At 33.7% G+C, this 18486-nt stretch overlaps 2 protein-coding genes across 2 annotated transcripts; one reads left to right on the top strand and one right to left on the bottom strand.

Moving 5' to 3' along the window:
• The first annotated feature begins 2148 nt into the window (after positions 1-2148).
• Positions 2149-5392, top strand: LOC122303683 (small ubiquitin-related modifier 1-like). The gene is made up of 3 exons (XM_043115571.1): positions 2149-2384; positions 4470-4619; positions 4959-5392. The coding sequence occupies exons 1-3, from the start codon at positions 2292-2294 to the stop codon at positions 5025-5027; spliced, it is 312 nt and encodes a 103-aa protein (XP_042971505.1). The 5' UTR covers positions 2149-2291; the 3' UTR covers positions 5028-5392.
• Positions 5393-6782: 1390 nt separating this feature from the next.
• On the bottom strand, positions 6783-15890 carry LOC122303684 (ER lumen protein-retaining receptor). Its single transcript, XM_043115573.1, has 6 exons — positions 15506-15890; positions 11431-11696; positions 11040-11155; positions 8272-8345; positions 7337-7400; positions 6783-7219 (listed from the first exon to the last, which is right to left on the bottom strand). Exons 1-6 carry the CDS (start codon positions 15594-15596, stop codon positions 7183-7185), a joined length of 648 nt encoding a protein of 215 aa, XP_042971507.1. The 5' UTR covers positions 15597-15890; the 3' UTR covers positions 6783-7182.
• Between the last annotated feature and the right edge of the window lie 2596 nt (positions 15891-18486).

Genomic DNA, 18486 nt, shown 5'->3' on the forward strand with positions numbered 1-18486 from the left:
ACTTTGAGAATAAAAAATAATGGAGAGTGGCATTCTCTTTATTCTATTAGCAACAACCTTCAAAATCAAATTATAAATAATATTGTATAAATTAATAGGAAAAAAATTTACAATCTTCTCAATAAATTTCTTCTTTGGGATCAGAGTAATGAAAGTGTCTTAATGCAATACAAACCAATAACCACCGGAGCATTACTATCATAGCAAATAGGGATTTAACTTGATAATGACATGCAAGGCATGTTCTCCTTACACAAGATTTATAAGCATCACTAATATACTTATAAATAAAAAAAAGTACTACTAGATACAAATTTTAAATATATAAATTCTGCATAAAATTTTTATAAAAAAATGAATCCAAATAACTGATTTTTTCTTTATACTTTTTTTTTTATATATAGCCGATCCACTTATTTTATAAAAGAATTCTGTACAAAACTTTTACTCTATGTAAATTGCCCATATGCCATTCCTATAGAGGCAATTCAATAGGTAGCCCAGGTATATTTATAAATTTTTTTATTCCGACATATTTATAAATTTTTTTTATACTATTTATGAAACCTCCTAAAATCCACGTATCCAAACTTGTCGTTGAACTTCGACTAATCATGGAGCTAAAACCCAAACATCCATAATAAATTGGAATGCCATGCATGGAACTGGACGTACCATATGATGGGTTTTGCCCATACAGGGTTGTCGAAATGGTTGTTCCCTTGATGGATTTCTCAACTTGTCTTTTAAAATATATCATCTAAATTTATTTTTTTATTTTATATATTGACTTTTATAATATACCATACATCAGCTTATCTGTTTTTTCTTCATATCATTTAAATATTATACTTTTTAATTCATTTCAAATATTTTCTCTAACTATTAATAATATTTTCATATCTTTTAATATTTACAATATCTCCTCATATACAATCTTATATCATTATGTTCTATTTTAAATCAAATTAAAATTGACATTGATTCAAAATACAACAAAAAAAAAAAAAATAGAGAAAAAATTATGTCCTATTTTAAATTACATATAAAAAAATAGAAAATTTTGAGAAATCAGAGAGAAAAATAATTAAAAATATTTTACAAGTATAAACAGTAATCTATAAATGTAACGGAATTATTGTAACTATTTTAAAAATAAAGATAATTTACAACATTTATTAAATTTTTATTTTTATCAATATTCTTCGTATTGTAAAGAAAACTGTCTTTTAAAGTGCCCTTAGAGGCAAAAGCTTAATTGATGGCTTGATTTGTTTAATTGTGCATGTTGTAAAGGATGTTTGCATTTATCCATGCATCCCGAGATTCTCGACCATCCACGCCATATGGAAGCTATATATGAAGAGGGTGTAACGGGAAGGAGAATAAGAAATTAAATAAAAGAATAATTATAGTTAAATGAATAATATTATATATAGTAATAGAATTTATAAAGATCATATAATAGTTTTTAAAAAAAATTGAGTATTTGATTAAAAAATTAAATTTTTTTATATATATATCGTATTTATTTTTTTTTTTAAAAAATTATACGACGCTTACACACTCAATGATTATAAATATTATTTTTTTATTTAAATATCTTCAAATTACACACAAATATTCAGGAACTTAATTATTTGATGACATATAATTTGATTTTTTTAATGAAAAATCTTTATTTTTTAAATAAAAAATTTAGATTCGAAATTCTTATCTTTTTAAAAAAATAATAAATAAATAAATAAATTTACGTGACAAATAGCGGCGTAACTTTTTTTTTTTTTAATTTTTAAAACCAAAAAATGCTACTTCAACCAATAGAGTCCGAGTATTCTCTCCTTCAATATCAACCGTTCATTTCAACATCACCTTCTCGTCTTTATCCGATTCCGTCCCCTCCTCTCCCCTCCTCTCCTCTCCCCAAAAACCGGAATCCAAATTCTTCTTAATTTCAGTTTATCCAGCTTCCCTTCCCATCCTCAACAATAATCCCAAACAGGTACTCGCTCGGTTTTAGCGGACGCGTCACCGTAATAAGCCCATAAAAGTAATCTGGCCGCTTTTAAATGACCGTAGTGCCACTTCCGCGAGTGGGTTTGACTCATATAGAAGCGTGTATCTGACGCTTAGTCCAACGTGCTCTTTTTGGTATCAATTCGCACTTTTTCTTTCTCCTCTCGCCGTTAGTATTTCTATTTCCGTTGGATGCAAAAACCTTAAAAACGCTCAGAGATTGATTCACAGAGATAGAGAGAGTTTGGTGGATTACGAAAGAGTTGTGGGTGAAGATGTCTGCAGCAGGTGGTGGTGGTGGTAGTGGTGGTCAAGAGGAGGACAAGAAGCCCATGGACCAGCACATTAATCTCAAAGTCAAGGGCCAGGTATATCTTCCTAAAACTAAAGGATTTTTTCTTCATTATATAAATTTTTGTGCTTTCTTTTTTGTTTTTCTTTTAATTTTTATGGGTTTTAGTTGTTAGATTTGTTTTGTCGCTATGTGGGGATTGAGTGGAACTATGGATGTTGTTTTGAATGTGTTTTGGTTGTGATGAAGTGTGAAACTTTGCAAATGTTTATGTTTAATGGAGTTGTTTCAGCGTGTGTGAGGCTCAATTTGTGTTTTGGATTTTGGTTGAGGGATCATTTCTGTGGAAAGGAGTTGTGGTTGAGATTTTGATTTTTCTGGGTTTATCCCATGCAATCGGTAGCTGTAAAATTCAGATGGTGCTGTGATATATATTATGCCTCTGTGTGTGTGTGTGTGTGTGTGTGTTTGTGTGTGAGAGAGAGAGAGAGAGAGAGAGAGAGAGAGAGAGAGAGAGAGAGAGAGAGATTGCAAGTGTACTATACTTGAGTACCTAGGTGGATTAACTATGTGAGAGAGGATTTTGGACAGGAAATGCTCTTTAACTGCATTGATTGGTTCTAATAAAATTACTGGCGATAACAGAAGAGAGAAATTCTTCTTTCTGATATATATTTTTACCGACTAAAAAAAACAGAAGAGAGAAATTGGCTGTGCAGTTATATTATGAAAAATGATATTTGCAATCATAGAGGGTGCCACACAATCCTTTTGGAAAAAATAAGTAAATAAGAGACTCACTTGAAAAGAAAACTAATTTTTTATTAGTAGATCCCACTATTTTTCAAAAGGATTGTGCAGCACTTATTCACTCCACAATTGTATCCAGCATTACTCGTACACAAGATGTCTGAATCTACACCCTAGTTAATTAACTACGTGAGAATAATGTGATTTTATATTGAAAAGATGGTTTTATATTACTTGCCAAAAGAAAATATGGGTTTATATTAATACAAATTGTCAATATAGTGTGTTGCCAGTATATGTTGCAATGTTGTTTATTCTGCAAAGGCTGATATACGTGTTTGATTACTAGCATATGTAGTTGGATCTTTAGTATTCCTTTGTGCTGTGTGAAACAGCATTAGTTCCCATCAAATTTATCCCAATTATGTGCTAGACAATTCCTTTTCTCCATTAAAATAAATCCTTATTATATTTATTCGAGTTTTGTGTTGTACAACGCATACCTTGTATGGTTATTTTAGAGAACTCTTGTCTTGTTTTGTTGTCTTTTTTTCAACTGAAGTATCTATGTAAATGCAAGTGACCATTGATTGAAAAATTTTCTTGGTGTAGGCACAATACTTCATTTAAACAATCTCAAAAAATGCATTTATAAGTATGGGTGTAATTGAGCCTCACACTGATCAAGTAGATTACACTGATCAAGTAGATTATAGTCAATCCCGACCCCTTTTTGAGAACTTTAAACACAAATCCTTTTCTGAAAGATGTTGTACATGTCCTAACGTCCTTACAGGTGGCTGTTATGACTGACTAATTAGTTGGAATAAATTATTGGCCAAACCTTTACATTTAACCATGTAAGAACGTCTACATCGAAAAATGCTGGAATCGTAAGCAAAATTATTTTGCTATTCTGGACTAACTCTGAAATGAAAAACGTGCTACCTGTTTCATGAACTTAACCCTTTTGAATTTTAAATTTGTCATGGATTGTTCATCCCATTAGTTGGTTGGATCTTGGAACCAAAAAATTGAAACTTCTTGATCAAATCATATTGTCTATTCTGTAGGGGATATTGTTATATGCTTGTGTGTGTGCGTGCGCGCGCGCTCCATTGAATACTTTTGAAATTGATTGTCAAGTTTATTTTGACTGGGGAATTAGTAACCCAAACAACAGAAGCCCTGTCCCATGTATCCAACTATTCCAAACTTGTGGTCCTAGCATCTGCTCCCAGAAATCATGTATGGGTACCCTGCACTGTCTTTTATAGCAGATCCCATCAATTTATTCTTTTGTTTGAGTGAACTTTAAGGGAAAAAATTGCTGTTTGCATCAATGACGTGTGCTGCCTCTTTTTCCATTGTTTTCGTCTTAAAAATCTCCTCAGCATTTGTCTGATTGTAGGATGGTAATGAGGTGTTCTTTAGGATTAAAAGAAGCACCCAGTTGCGGAAACTCATGACTGCATACTGTGATCGTCAATCTGTAGAGTTCAACTCTATTGCATTCTTGTTTGATGGGCGCAGACTTCGAGCAGAACAGACTCCAGATGAGGTAAGATTATTATTATTATTCAAAATATCATGCATACTTTTTTTACCATGAAATATTTTGGAAGGGGTTCAAAATTTAGTAGTCTTATTTTGCTATTATACATCATAATAATTGGCGTCCAACCATTTGAAATGTCTCAAACTCATATGCTCATCTCATCATTTTTATGTGGGTTGACTGCACTATTCTTGTTTTTGCTATCCCTGTCAAGAGATTACATGGTTGAGCTGATAAACTAAGGCTGTGGTTTATTATGAGCATCCCAAACTGTATTTGCATCTGACATGCTGTTTTTTCTGTTTTGTTTGCATCATGCAAAAAACTATGACTTGGGGTTAGCTTGAGATGGAGGACGGTGATGAGATTGATGCGATGCTTCACCAAACTGGAGGTGGGAACGACCCTTAACTTCAAATTGCTCTGCACAGAGATGTGGAAGCCGTGGCAAGGAGAGTTTGTGTAAAGTGCAAAGATCTTGTTTCGCTTTATCTATGGAACTAAATATTAATGTAATTAGAAATGAATCTAATGAAGAATTGGAGAGGTTGAGTTGAGGTATTGGGTACCATTGATACCTCAGACTTTTAATGCATGTTTATTGACCCTGGGTGCTACAACACGCCGTCTCTGTGTGTGAGGACACATTGTTTATTCGTGCCAAGTTGTTCAGGGTTCTCTCCTCTTTGATGTGTTAACGCGGAACTGTGATTTCTGATGGTAAGAGGCTACATGTTCTTCTATTTACTTATAAAGAAAAACATGTTGTTCTTCTATCCTGCTTTGTTGTGGTCAGAAATTGCTGTTGGAACTGTCTTCTGCAACTGTCATTAGGAAGTGGGAATATTTTCTTTGTTGTCTTCTCTCTTTTACAATTTTCAATTACTTTGGATTTTAAAAATTCCGGAATGGATTAGGAAATATTATTCCTGTTTTACATCCTTTATTGGACTAAAGTTCTATTATAAAGCTCTGCCATTTTAACCCGAGGCTTTTGAAACTTCCTGCTCTTTATAAAGCCAAAATCAACAGGGTTTCATTCATGAAAAATTTCATTTGCAAGCCTATAAAAAAGAAACATTTTATACAATTAATATAATTTTTAAACCAAGTATTGTCATATAACCGATTTGATGGATAGTGCCTCTTCACACTGGACTATAAGTAGAAGGTTTGCTACTGTCTCCTATTATTGTTCTATACCACACATCATATAAATATATATTTTTAATTTTATTCATTCTAAACTAATTAAATTCTTCTACTCATCATTCTTACACTATATACTTGCTAAGGATAAAAAATAAGAAGATTAAAAAATCAAAATAGATTTATGGTGTAAGGATGATGAGTATAATTTTTCTAAGTAAAATACCTTCTCATTCATTTATTGGTTTTATTCCTCAAGTCTCATATCAAAATTTCTCATAATTTCCTTCTCAATTGTCATTTAAATACAAATATTTTTCAAGTTTTAATATTCAACTTTTTCATCTAATCGACACAACTTTTTCAACCTTTCTAACAAAACATAAAAAACAATATTATTTTTTCAAAATTCAAAATAAAAATTATATAATAACAATATTTTAATTTTATAATATTTTTATTTAACTTTTTCTCTCTTATTTTTCAAAACCTAATAAACGCTTGAACTCACACAAGTTTACTATTATTTACAAATAATTTCATTATTATTCTAAGAGTTTTTATTTCATCTCACTTCCTAAATGAGCCCTAAACTCACTGTAAAGAAATTGAAGGCATGTTATGTTGCGTGTAGGAAAGCAAAGGATAATAAGGCTGCCATTTTAACCCGAGGCCTCTGAAACTTTCTACTCCTTATCAAGCCAAAACCAGGGGTTTCATTGAATCATTAATTTCAGTTTTATTCCTTAAGTTCATAGTAAAGAAATTGAAGGCATGTGTAGAAAAATATTTAAATAAGTGAAAAAATGAAATGTTAATTTATTTTTACAAAAAAACAATAAAATTAACCCTAGTCATAGACTTTTTCTACTTACTTTATCCATATACACGTGCCTTTACTTCTTCAATCTAGCAACACAGATCCAACACCCAGAGAGCACTCAAAACCCAAAGCCCAAAACGGGCAATGGCGACTAGAGACCACGCTAGAAGTTTCTCGGAATATACACAATGAAATAAAAAATAAAAAATTAAGTCACCATAGCAAATAGCAATCACATATCATATTACAGTCTATTATTTTGAGGAGAAAAAGTGTGTGTGGGGGGGGGGGGGGGGGGGTTTGTGTGTTGAGTTTACAGGTTTTGACCATTTCATCCTTCACAAAATTTGCAGGACACTAAAATTAGATACAAGAGCAGCTTGTTTCCTCCCTAGTGCTGATGCAACATTGTTTTCCATGACTTGCTACCTTAACATAATCCCAAAAAAATTCTCTTTTTGGTGGTCCCTTTTTGGGCCTCATGAAAGTTTAATGTAAAAAAGTGACATATCTCTGAGCAATTGGGTGGCAACCTCTGCATATCTTGTGCATTACATGACATCTTTAGTTACCAGCAAAAGAGGGGGGAAGAATTCAAGCTGGCAATTGAAGCTTCTTGCTGTTCTTCCAGCTGCAATCCAAATTTCAGACATACACAAAAGACAAGAAGTCTTGGGATGAATACCAATTACTAACCAAAAAAGGAAAGAAAGAGGTGAAGAAAGAAAGAAAAGGCAGGACCATATACCTATCAAAATAATAATAGAAGAAATCAGCATAAAGCAACGTTTGAACAAGCCCGGAGATCCAAGCTGCAATATCCAGACAATAGAAACAAGAAAAACTAACATGAACTCAAGTAGAAATTGTTCAATGAAACAAAATATACATACAATTCAATGCAAGACCTAAAACGTTATATTTTGAAACAGGGGGGATTTTAAATATCAGCTGACTTCCAACAATATATGACGTGGTCGATTTCAAACATCATTCATTCATCGAAAATGTGAAGTATTGGCCTTATGCATGAAATAGGAGTTAGAATCTCAAAGTATTAGGTCTAATGCTAAAAAAGCCACTCAAAAAAATATATTGACAAAAAAACAGCAAAATTGCAATGAAAAGTCATGTTAACATGATAAATAATGGTGGGAATTTAAGACATATCTAAATATCACTTTACAGGCATATTACTCTGCATGATTTTCATATGTTGACTCATACACTATTTTCATGTCATTCTAATCAAGAGAAATCGTTGGCACCATTGCAGAAATTGTGTACTATCAGATAGAAACTTTATGCAACACAATCTCATAAAAAACACTGCATAAGCGTTACATGCCAAGGAGATGTGTTTAAGTAATGGTTCACAGTTCCATGTCTACATTATAGGCAGCATCAATATGCATGTCTTTATTAATTATACCAGATATGTACATAAACACAAATTTGCGACCTATATATATATATATAGATATAGACACCCGCTTGCACACACACACTTTCTCTTATATGAATAGAAAATGTTGTCACCAAAAGAAGAAAAAGAAAATAAAAGTATGCAAGTATACATGTATCCAGTGCACGTGTATGGACACATGACTAAAACCGATACTCGGAAAACACCAGCAAACCTGCAGGAAGACAGAAATTCATAACAGGGAGAGAGGATCATACTTATCCAATGAACATAGTGTGGCTCAGTGAAGTAGCGATAAATCCAGTTGAGAATGTAGAGTGCCCGATAAGCACTGCATTAGACAGGCAGGAATTGAGCACGTAAAAGTATATTAGACAGACAGAAATTTCTTTGGCAAGTACAAAATAGTCACATTACAACATAAATCAAGAATCAGGATACAACATGGTCAAATTAGGAATCTAGATCCTCTTGAGTTCCTACCCAATCTCTAAGGAATATATATATATATATATATAGAGAGAGAGAGAGAGAGAGAGACATGAAATGAACCCTACAATATTTATTGAGCATTTAATGCTGCCCGAGAAATTCACTCAAGTAGCTATAAATGTTATTGCATCCACTTCGCATGTTAATTTCTCCCAGTCTACGACCCAAGACTCAAGTAGCTATAAATGTTATTGCATCCACTTCACATGTTAATTTCTCCCAGTCTACGCCCCAGATCTTGGGTAGGAACACTGAAGGATCCAAATCCTCAAATTAGCCTACAACCATGTGCATATATATAATTGAACTATTTCCAAGCAATCCTACTATGAGAGTTAAACTTTTTCAGTTTTGGCATTAAAACATTAGAGGTGAGGAAGAAGAGACCACAGAGACAGACAAACAGACAGGTAGGGAGGGAGGGAGGGAGGGAGGAAATAATATTAAATGACACCACTGCAGAAGATGTTTGAGAAACCAATTATCTCCTCTCCTGTCATAATTAAGATTTGACCTTCACTATAGCATCTCTGAAAGATGCTCAGGAGAATCATGTTCTGCACAATGGCAATTAAGCCCAATTGCCCAAAGAAAATACTTTGATTGCATCTTTTGGTGGAAATTTAGAAAGATCAAAACTTCGATGCGTCGCTGGAATCAAAACCTGAATATGGAGATTTCTTTCACACACATCACTTTACTTCTCTTGCTATTGATACAAATGAGTATGAAATACCAGAAGAAATAAGCATAACATTCCTAGTTAGCTCAAGAACTTACTACTTGTTATAACAAAAATGAAAGCTCAAGAACTCATCATAACTTGAGATCCACAACATTTTGGAATATAAGAGGGTGAACCAAAGGTACTTCAGTATATTATTAAATAGCCATCGGTTTTTGTCCAAATTTTGCAGATATCGAGTTAGAATGTACTCTTTTTTTTTAGGGAAATACTATTCCCACAGAAATTTCGGTAGAATTGTATTTTATTTTTTTTAATATATATATATATTTTTTACTTCATGATTAAGAAACTGTTTTTAAATGAATTTGTAATTTTATTTTATTTTTAAAAAATATTTAAATATTTTTAAAAAATGTTTAAAAAAAAAGTATTAAAAAAAAAAAAAAATGTTGCTGTTCGGTGAGGATTTTCGGTTAGGATCCTCTGTGGCCGTAGTACTTTCCTTTTTTTTAATATGTTAGAATTGGTACTTATATAATCAACTAGTTCCATTCCACTAGTGAAAATTGGAACTTTACAGTCAGAAAGTAGGGATGTCATAGAGTGGATTAAAAATGGAAGATGCCATCAAGGCACTGGGATTCTATACACCTAAGGTGCTAGGCACCATCCTACGCACTTGAGTGAGAGTGATGCAACCATTGAACCTCACTTAAAATCATATTAGCACTAACTAAAAACTTTTTGAACTGCATGAAAGCCCATTATATATTATTAACATACAAGCAAAGAAGAATCTAAACATGAGTGTGCAAGTGTCACCCAACGATTAACCAGCATTGATATTTTCCATTGTTCTAACACATGACCCACCAATTTGGAAGGGAAAGGCACTATTCTACTACCAAGGAATATGACTAGGATTGCGTTGGATCAAGGGTCCTTAGTGGCTGATAATATGTGCAATAATATTGATTCCATTACTTGGTCAGTTAGATTCACTAGAGCTGCACAGGATTGGGAGATGGGAGACATCACTGATTTCTTTCGTGTGTTATATGCGCTGAAGCTAAGTGGAGGAAGGGAGGACAGATTACTTTGGATCGGCACAGGGAACAAGAAATTTTCAGTTCGTTCTTATCACAAAACTTTGTCAACCTACTCCTTCATTGACTTCCCTTGGAAGAGCATTTGGAGGAGCAAGGTTCCCCCCAAAGTTGCTTTCTTTGGCTGGGTGGCCTTTCATGGCAAATCTTAACAATTGACAAGCTAAGAAAGCGTGGACTCTACATAATGGATTGGTACTATATGTGTAAACACAACGGCAAATCAGCGGATCACCTCCTTCTTCATTGCGAAGTAGTCCAGGTATTGTGGGATGCGATCTTCTTGAGACTCGGTATTGCATGGGTCATGCCTAAAAGGGTGAGAGATCTTTTGTCTTGTTGGCGAGGGATTCGGGGCAATCGCCAGATCTCTGCTGTATGGAAGATGGTACCCTTATGTTTAATGTGGTGCACATAGACCGAAAGAAATGGCCGATATTTTAAAGATAGGGAGCGCTCTCCAGACAGCTTTAGGGATTTTTTCTTTCATACTTTGTTGCTTTGGGCTTCTTCTATTGCATGGAATGGAACAAGTCTTAATGTCTTGTACGCTACTATCAATAGCATGTAGTGTGGTAACTAGGCTCTTCTATGTATACTTCCTGTGTATTCGGGCTTTGCCTATTTACGTGGATCAATAAAATTTTTACTTATAAAAAAAAAAAAAAAAGGAATATGACTAGCCAGAACTCAACAAAATCTACACCATTTTATAAATTTGGAAAAAGAATTAGCATACCCGAGAAGAAATACGTATTGCCCGGTCAGGTTGTCAATATTCCTGGTCCTCTGTAGCAATATGAGCTGAGGAAGTATGGCCACAGCTTCTAAATATAAGGAAAATGTCCACATGACCTGTCCATTTTATTTTTAACCAAATGAGAAAGAAAATACAAGAACCAGGAAGACAAGCATCTTTAGGCACAAAGCTCTATAAAGGATGTAGTGATGGTCAATCAGCTTGAAAGTATTTTTTATAAGTAAGAAGGTATTTCAGTAAAAGTTGAAAGGCATGGCCCAAGTAAACAGGTATCATATAAGAGGAACACCTATCCAGCTTAACATTATAACTATCATATGCAGGATGTTCGAAAAATTAACTAAAAGAAGATGGAAAGTTGCAAACAGACCTCCGTTAAGGTGAACTTCTCATGGATAAGTAGGGCCAAGATTAAACAAGGCAGTGCAAGAAAATAATGGCGGAAGGTATCATGGTCTTTGTCATAGGATCTACGAACAATCTTGTGGCGCCTCATATACCAAACAATTGAAAACGAGCTCCCCAAGAATATTAACTTCATGAAGGTATTATAAACGGACACAAAGCTAGTAAAAATATCCAAGTACCGGGTAACAAAAACAATAGCATAGAGCTCTTGTGTCTTCAGGGAAATACCTATACATCATGAAGCATATTAAAGACAAAAAAAATTTAGCATGTTCCAAAGTACAAAACTTATTTTTGAAATGTAAGATACTAGACAAGAAACATAGATAATATGGCCAAAGAATGTCATGCAGAAAAAATAAAAAGAAGAAGAAGAAGAAAAAAGAAAGAAAGAATAAATAAAGAAATAAAAGATAAAGCCTCTAACACAAATTTTTTTGATAAGTAGCCTCTAACACAAATTACATGACATTACAAATAAAAAAAAGTGTGGATGTAATATGGAGATCTCCTTGCACATACATTTGTGCCCTTACGTACACAAACGAAGCAGAATTCACACTAGAACATCATACTAAAAATTATAAGAATCTTTGTAAGACCTTTACAGTCGAGCTTCTTACTTTGTGGGTATTAAAAATTTAGGACTAAGGGGGCACTTTTGTGATACCTCATATGATAAGAATAAGGGTAGGTAATGTACAGATCCCACATTGTTTGGAAATAGGAAGTTTTTGCTCTTTATAAAGTTTCAATAATGCTCTAATTGTATCATTGACTAGTCTTTTTAGAGTATAAGCCATGTGATTTGGGCCTTCCATTGGGACATTACAAATGGTATTAGAGCCTATCCCAATTAGAAATGTAGGACTTGAGCCGTGCCACCTATAACAGAAGAGCCCGCTGAGGACGTCGGGAATTTAAGAAGGGAAGATTGTGATGCCCCATATGATAAGGATAAGTGTAGGTAGTGTATAAGATCCCACCTTATTTGGGAAAAAGAAGTTTTTACTCTTTATAAGATTTCAATGGCACTCCAATTATATCATTAACTAGTCCTTTTGGAGTATAGGCCATGTGGTTTAGGCCTTCCATTGAAGCGTTACAACTTTTTCCATTCCCAATTGACTTCTGACCACCTGTGATCTCCAACAAATTGAAGGTGTCAATTGATGGTTGACAGAATGGCCACCAAAGGCAGGTATGATTAGTGATTGGCCGAGGTTGGGCTATAAACCTTCAACAATGTCTAATATATACAAGCAGAGCGTATTTCCAATAATATATTTTTGTTACAAAGAAACTATTATTCCAAAAATAGTTCATCTCCCTAGTGATAATTTTGGGAGTGTTTTTCAAAATTTTACGGGTGAGAGCAAGTACTAAAAAGCATTTTCAGAAAATAACATGACCAATTTGAGAGGACCATCTATAAGAATCAAGAAAAGAGCAATATAATATGAATCTTTGTTTTTTATAAGCAAACAATTGTATTAATAAGAATAGGCATTGCCCAAGTACACAAGATGGTATACAAGAGGTAACACCTGTCTAGGAAGAAGAAATGGAAGCAATATAATATGAATCTCACTAAGCACATCCATAGAAGAACAAGTGAACAACTAACAATCTTTTTTTTAGCAAGTATCAATCTGTTAGGTCTAAAGTTGTGTTAGCATATCCCCAAAACAAACAATGGTAAGAGTTTGGTCATAACCAATGTATAATGGAATCATCAACCAAAGTAATGAATTGATCTCAAAAAATTTACAATGGTAACTGACTTAAACAGGTTGACACTTAAAAATTGAGAATGATGGAAATTTAATGACCTAGGAATTTAACCCCCGAAGGATCAAACAAAACCTAAGGTTAAAGTGTCATGACTTATCAACAAGGTTAACATGTTATAAGGCCATAAACTGTGTGAGTAATACTTTACAAAAATCAAATGTTACAAGCATTTAAAAGGTGTTTAAATGGTTCCTCTAATGTTTGAACAATGCATTCAGGATGACAACTAGAATGATTTTTGGGAAGCACATTTGAAGTTCAAATAATAATGGTTTTATGATCTCATTTCAAGAATGTCTTGGGAAGATCATGAGAAAGGACAGATCTAAAAACCTGTCTTTTAACCTGGACCATTTAAGCAAAAAACTAGGACCATTCTAATGGTAGCTAAAACTTTGGATTTTATAACTTAAGACTCTTGTGCAAAACAGATCCTAGAATTGTACTTAACCAAGATTATTCAAGCCATGAAATGATATCCCGAATTCTAACATAAAGGTTTTTAGTGCTTTTCAAAGAGCATATAGATGCAACTTTTTCTCATGACTACAGACCGTCAGACCCTTCCACAGAATATTTCAAGTTCACATGGATTAGAGAGAGAGAGAGAGAGAGAGAGAGAGTGAACAATTTCTTCAAAAATCTTGAGAGGGGAAGAAAAAAGTTAAACAATTTCTTTGAAAAGGTGGGTCAGAATAAATGCTTAAAGCTAATTTTGGTAATAGTAAGTGTGGGTTTTCTCCTGCCCGACCAGCTGACCTGCCATCACTTGTCTTTATGATAAATCTGAACGCAGAAACACAATCTTAAGAAGCATCATCCTGCTTTGAGGGAACATCATCTTACAAGCTAGCAAGTTCTGTTTCCTCTTTATTCTATTGAATTTGATCAAACCATGGGTTGCTGGACATAAACATAAAAGCATTGTTTTTCTTAGGTGAATAGCTTCTCTGTGCCCATTGGTTACTCGTTCACCTTTTGATCTTTCTATAAGATAAACCTGTTCTAATGTGATAACATCTACAATTTGTGATGGAAATGGAAGCTCTTCATGATCATGTGGTTTTAGTCTACAAATCAATTTGTAAATAACTTGGTCCAGACAAAAGTGATTAAGACTTTTTATGTGACAAATGGTGATTTCAAGATTACGAAGAAGTAGAAAAGGTCAGAATAAATTTCAAAAATCACACGAGACACCAAGATTTACATGGGTCAGCTTGAAAAACACCTACATGAACTGGCGGAGATGATAGCAAAGAAATTTAGTAATCACAAAGATATAGTACAAAAGAGTGGCAACAAATCACTCAAACCCAAAACTCCCACACAGTTTCACACTCTCATGGTAGAGACTATACAAAACTGAACTGAAACCAAAAACAATGGTTTTATTTAAGAGCTAGTGTATGAATTTTTATATACAAGAGATAAAATGTGCGAAGCATTAAATTGGCTAGACAAAAGAAATTTCACGTAGCTAGGAATCATAGTTTTGGCAATTTGGTTGAAAAACAATACATGCATTTATCGCATTCAAAGAAAGCAAATTGCTTTCAGAAAATGCTATATGCTACATTATCATCCATTTCCTATCTTATTGCGATGATGTAGCCTTATCCATAAACTCTTGGATATTTCATCTAAAAATCATAACAGATTTAATAGTTGATGGATAACATCACATTAGCACAGCGTGAAAGAACAATATATAACATGACACGATTACTTTTTCACGTGAAGGAAGGCAAGCCACTCAACAATTCCAATGCCATCTCCAAGATTGGGTTCTTCTCATAAGCAGCCGTTAGCAGATCTCACACAGATTGTTCGCAACATTACTCAACTTTTACCTACGCGCTTCTAGACATCCAAAATCAACGTCGACCAAAAAGAAACCGTATGCCCATTGCCTACATTGGCCGAATCTTCCCCTTAGGCCGATTTAACTCTAATGTCCTAATTTCATGCGGGTAGACTTCGTTGTACCTATGGTTATGGGCTTAAATTAAATAACCTCCTCTAAGCTTAATCAGTTAACACATTCTGTAATTTGTTAATTTTGCAACAAGACCCGACGATATTCACATAACAACCAGAATAATTAGCCCACAAAAACACATTAGTAACATAAATCCAGAAACCCCAAACCGCAAAAATTATGTTGTACCAGCGATACATGTATATAACTATATATGTACGTATAATGTAAGAAATGAATACATAGGATTCAGCATATATACCAGCACAGGATTTGATAGTGTGGATCTTGAGGAGCAAGACGAGGACGCTGGCTAAATGGGTCATGTCACCCGCCAATCTGAATATATTCATCTTCGATTTGACAGACGGATCGACAAGAAAACTGTTCCCCCGGATCTATCTCTCTCTCTTTCACCCTCCAGAAAGTTCTTGCGCGTCCTTTTATTGCTGAGATTTACCTCCCTCTCAGTACGCGCTAGAGAGAGGAGCTTGGTTGGAGCAGCTCTTTGGTGCTTGTTTTTATTGTAGCGTGCTCAATAAGGGGAAGGGGCGAGAGTCAGATCTAAGAAATTGAAAAGAAGTTCGGTCGGCTATCACTCTTCGCAGGGGGGACCGGTTTACGTTTTATCGGCCACTCACGGCCCTGCGATATACCAGAATGCAAAACGGTCACGTGTAACTATTTTTAGGCTTCGTCTGCTTGTATAAGATGAGGTAAGTAGAGATAAAATATGATTAATGTTAATGATTAAAAGAAAATATTATTAAAAAATTTTTATTTAATATAATTTTTATTTTAAAATTTAAAAAATTAAAATATTTATTTTGCTTTATATAAAAATTTAAAAAAATTATAATAATGAGATAAATTAAAATAATTTATAAAAACATACCTATCTTTTTTTCATAATGAAAATCATTTTTATTAATTTGTTCAAAAATATATAAAATCATGTCTTATATGTAAAAAACGGCCATCGGGTCCACTTATTTGTTACGTGTTTGCCCCTAGGTTGTGGTCTTCCTTTTACCAAGTAATTTGACAACGAAGTAAAACTTATTCCTCGTTACGTTTTTGCCCCCCTCATGTTCTAATAAAGATCTACTGCTTCTTTGCATGTTTGCATGGCTACGATTCGTTTGGCACGTAGCAGTTTTCACGGTACAAACAGTAAAATATTTTGGCCGTACGTGTTTTTGATCCGTAAACTCAACCAATGCACCTTTATAGAACCAAAAGAAACAAGATAATAGATTACCGTAATGTTGAGGAGATGAAATGAGATAAAATAATATATATATATATTGGTGATTAGTAGTGAAAATAGTTTGTAAATAATAATAAAATGATTTGAGTTAAAATTATAAGATAAAATAGAAATTATGGTGGAGTACGTTTTAATAACTCACTGAAAAGGTTTGTATGTTTATAAAGCTGTATCAAGCTGTAATTACAAAATGAATTTAAATTTACAAGGATATGTAAGATACTATCTTAACAAACTAATTCAAAATTCAGTTGTTTATAATTATATTTTCACAATGCTGCAAACTCAAGATCTCTTATAATTTATTTGCGTACTCAATCAATCTAACACCCCTGCAAACTGATGGGAAGCAAGCAGATCATCAATTTTGATCTTAGGAATTTAAACCTCAAGGCTATTTGTCCCTTAGTAAATATGTCTGCAATTTGATCTTCTTTTGAAATATGACAAACTTGAACATCTCTATTTACCACCGTTTCTCTATCAAAGTGACAGTCCACTTCAATATGTTTTGTTCTAATATGGAATACTAGATTAGAAGCTAATGCAACTGCTCCTATATTTTCACACCAAATTACCGGACATTTAGCTAGAATAATTTTTAATTCTCTAAATAACATTCTCATCCTATAGAGTTCAGCAGTAACTAATGCAAGTGACCTGTATTCTGCCTTTGTACCTAAATGAGTGACTACATTTTACTTTTTAGCACTCCAAGAAATCAAGTCGTTGCCCAGAAAAATTCCTTATCCATTGTTGCTACATCTATCATCCGGATTGCCTGCCCAATCGAAATCACAATATGCATTTAACTTTATGACTGATAGTGTGTAATAAAGACCATAATCAACTATCCCTTTGAGATATCTTAGAACACATTTGAGAGCTGTCCATATCCTAGTCGTGGGTAATGCATAAATTGGTATAATTGATTAACAATATAGGAAATATCAAGTCTTGAAATGGTGCAATATTGAAGTGCTCCAACAACCATTCGGTATTTACTTGGATCTTTAAGTAGTAATCTATCTTGAGCTATCAACTTCTTTCTAGAAATTGTTGGAGATGATAATGGTTTTGCTCCAGCTACATCTGTTTTATTCAAGAGATCATGATATATTTATTATGTCGCGAGTGAAGGCCATTTGAATCACAACATGCTTGAGCACCTAAGAAGTAAATCAAATTCTTAAGGTCTTTTGAGTTGAAATTGTGTGCCAAGTTGAGCAATAAAGTGATGTATAGCCTGCTTATTTGACCCTGTCACGATAATGTCATATGCGTAGATAAGAACAAATATTTGTAAGCCATCCTGGGCATAAATAAATAGAGATGTATCAACTGATAATTCAAGAAAGCCATATTCAATCAATTGCTAGAGAGTCTTCGAAACAAGCCCCTAAAGCTTGTTTTAGCCCATATAGAGATTTATATAATCTGCAAACAAAATCAGGTTGAGATTTATCAATAAATCCCTTTGGTTGCTCCATGAATACCTCCTCATCCAATATGCTATGCAAGAATGCATTAGAGACGTCTAGTTGATGAATAGGCCAGTGGAAATTAACAATAGTGCTAGAATTAAACGAACAGTAAAGGGTTTAATTACTGGTGAAAATGTCTCATGATGATCTACTCCATCACGAATCTTTCGACAACCAAACATGTGTTGTACCTCTCTATGCTGACATCTTGCTTTCTTTTAATTTTGTATACCCATTTATTTCGAACCATAGGTTTATAAACTGGTCGTGGACATAGTGACCATGTACGAATGGCCATTAATGCATCAAACTCACGACCTATAACATCCCTCCATTCAAAGACAATCATAGCTTGTGTATAGCAACTTGGTTCATTTTCATGATAAATAAGTGGACAACACACAAAGTAGATGTTTAATGGAGTAAAAGGTTTTGAAACCTGGAAACTGTTTGGGCTTAAGTTTTCTAGTTTTTAAACATGTCACAATT

Source organism: Carya illinoinensis, chromosome 3, assembly GCF_018687715.1.
Source record: "Carya illinoinensis cultivar Pawnee chromosome 3, C.illinoinensisPawnee_v1, whole genome shotgun sequence".
NCBI lineage: Eukaryota > Viridiplantae > Streptophyta > Magnoliopsida > Fagales > Juglandaceae > Carya > Carya illinoinensis.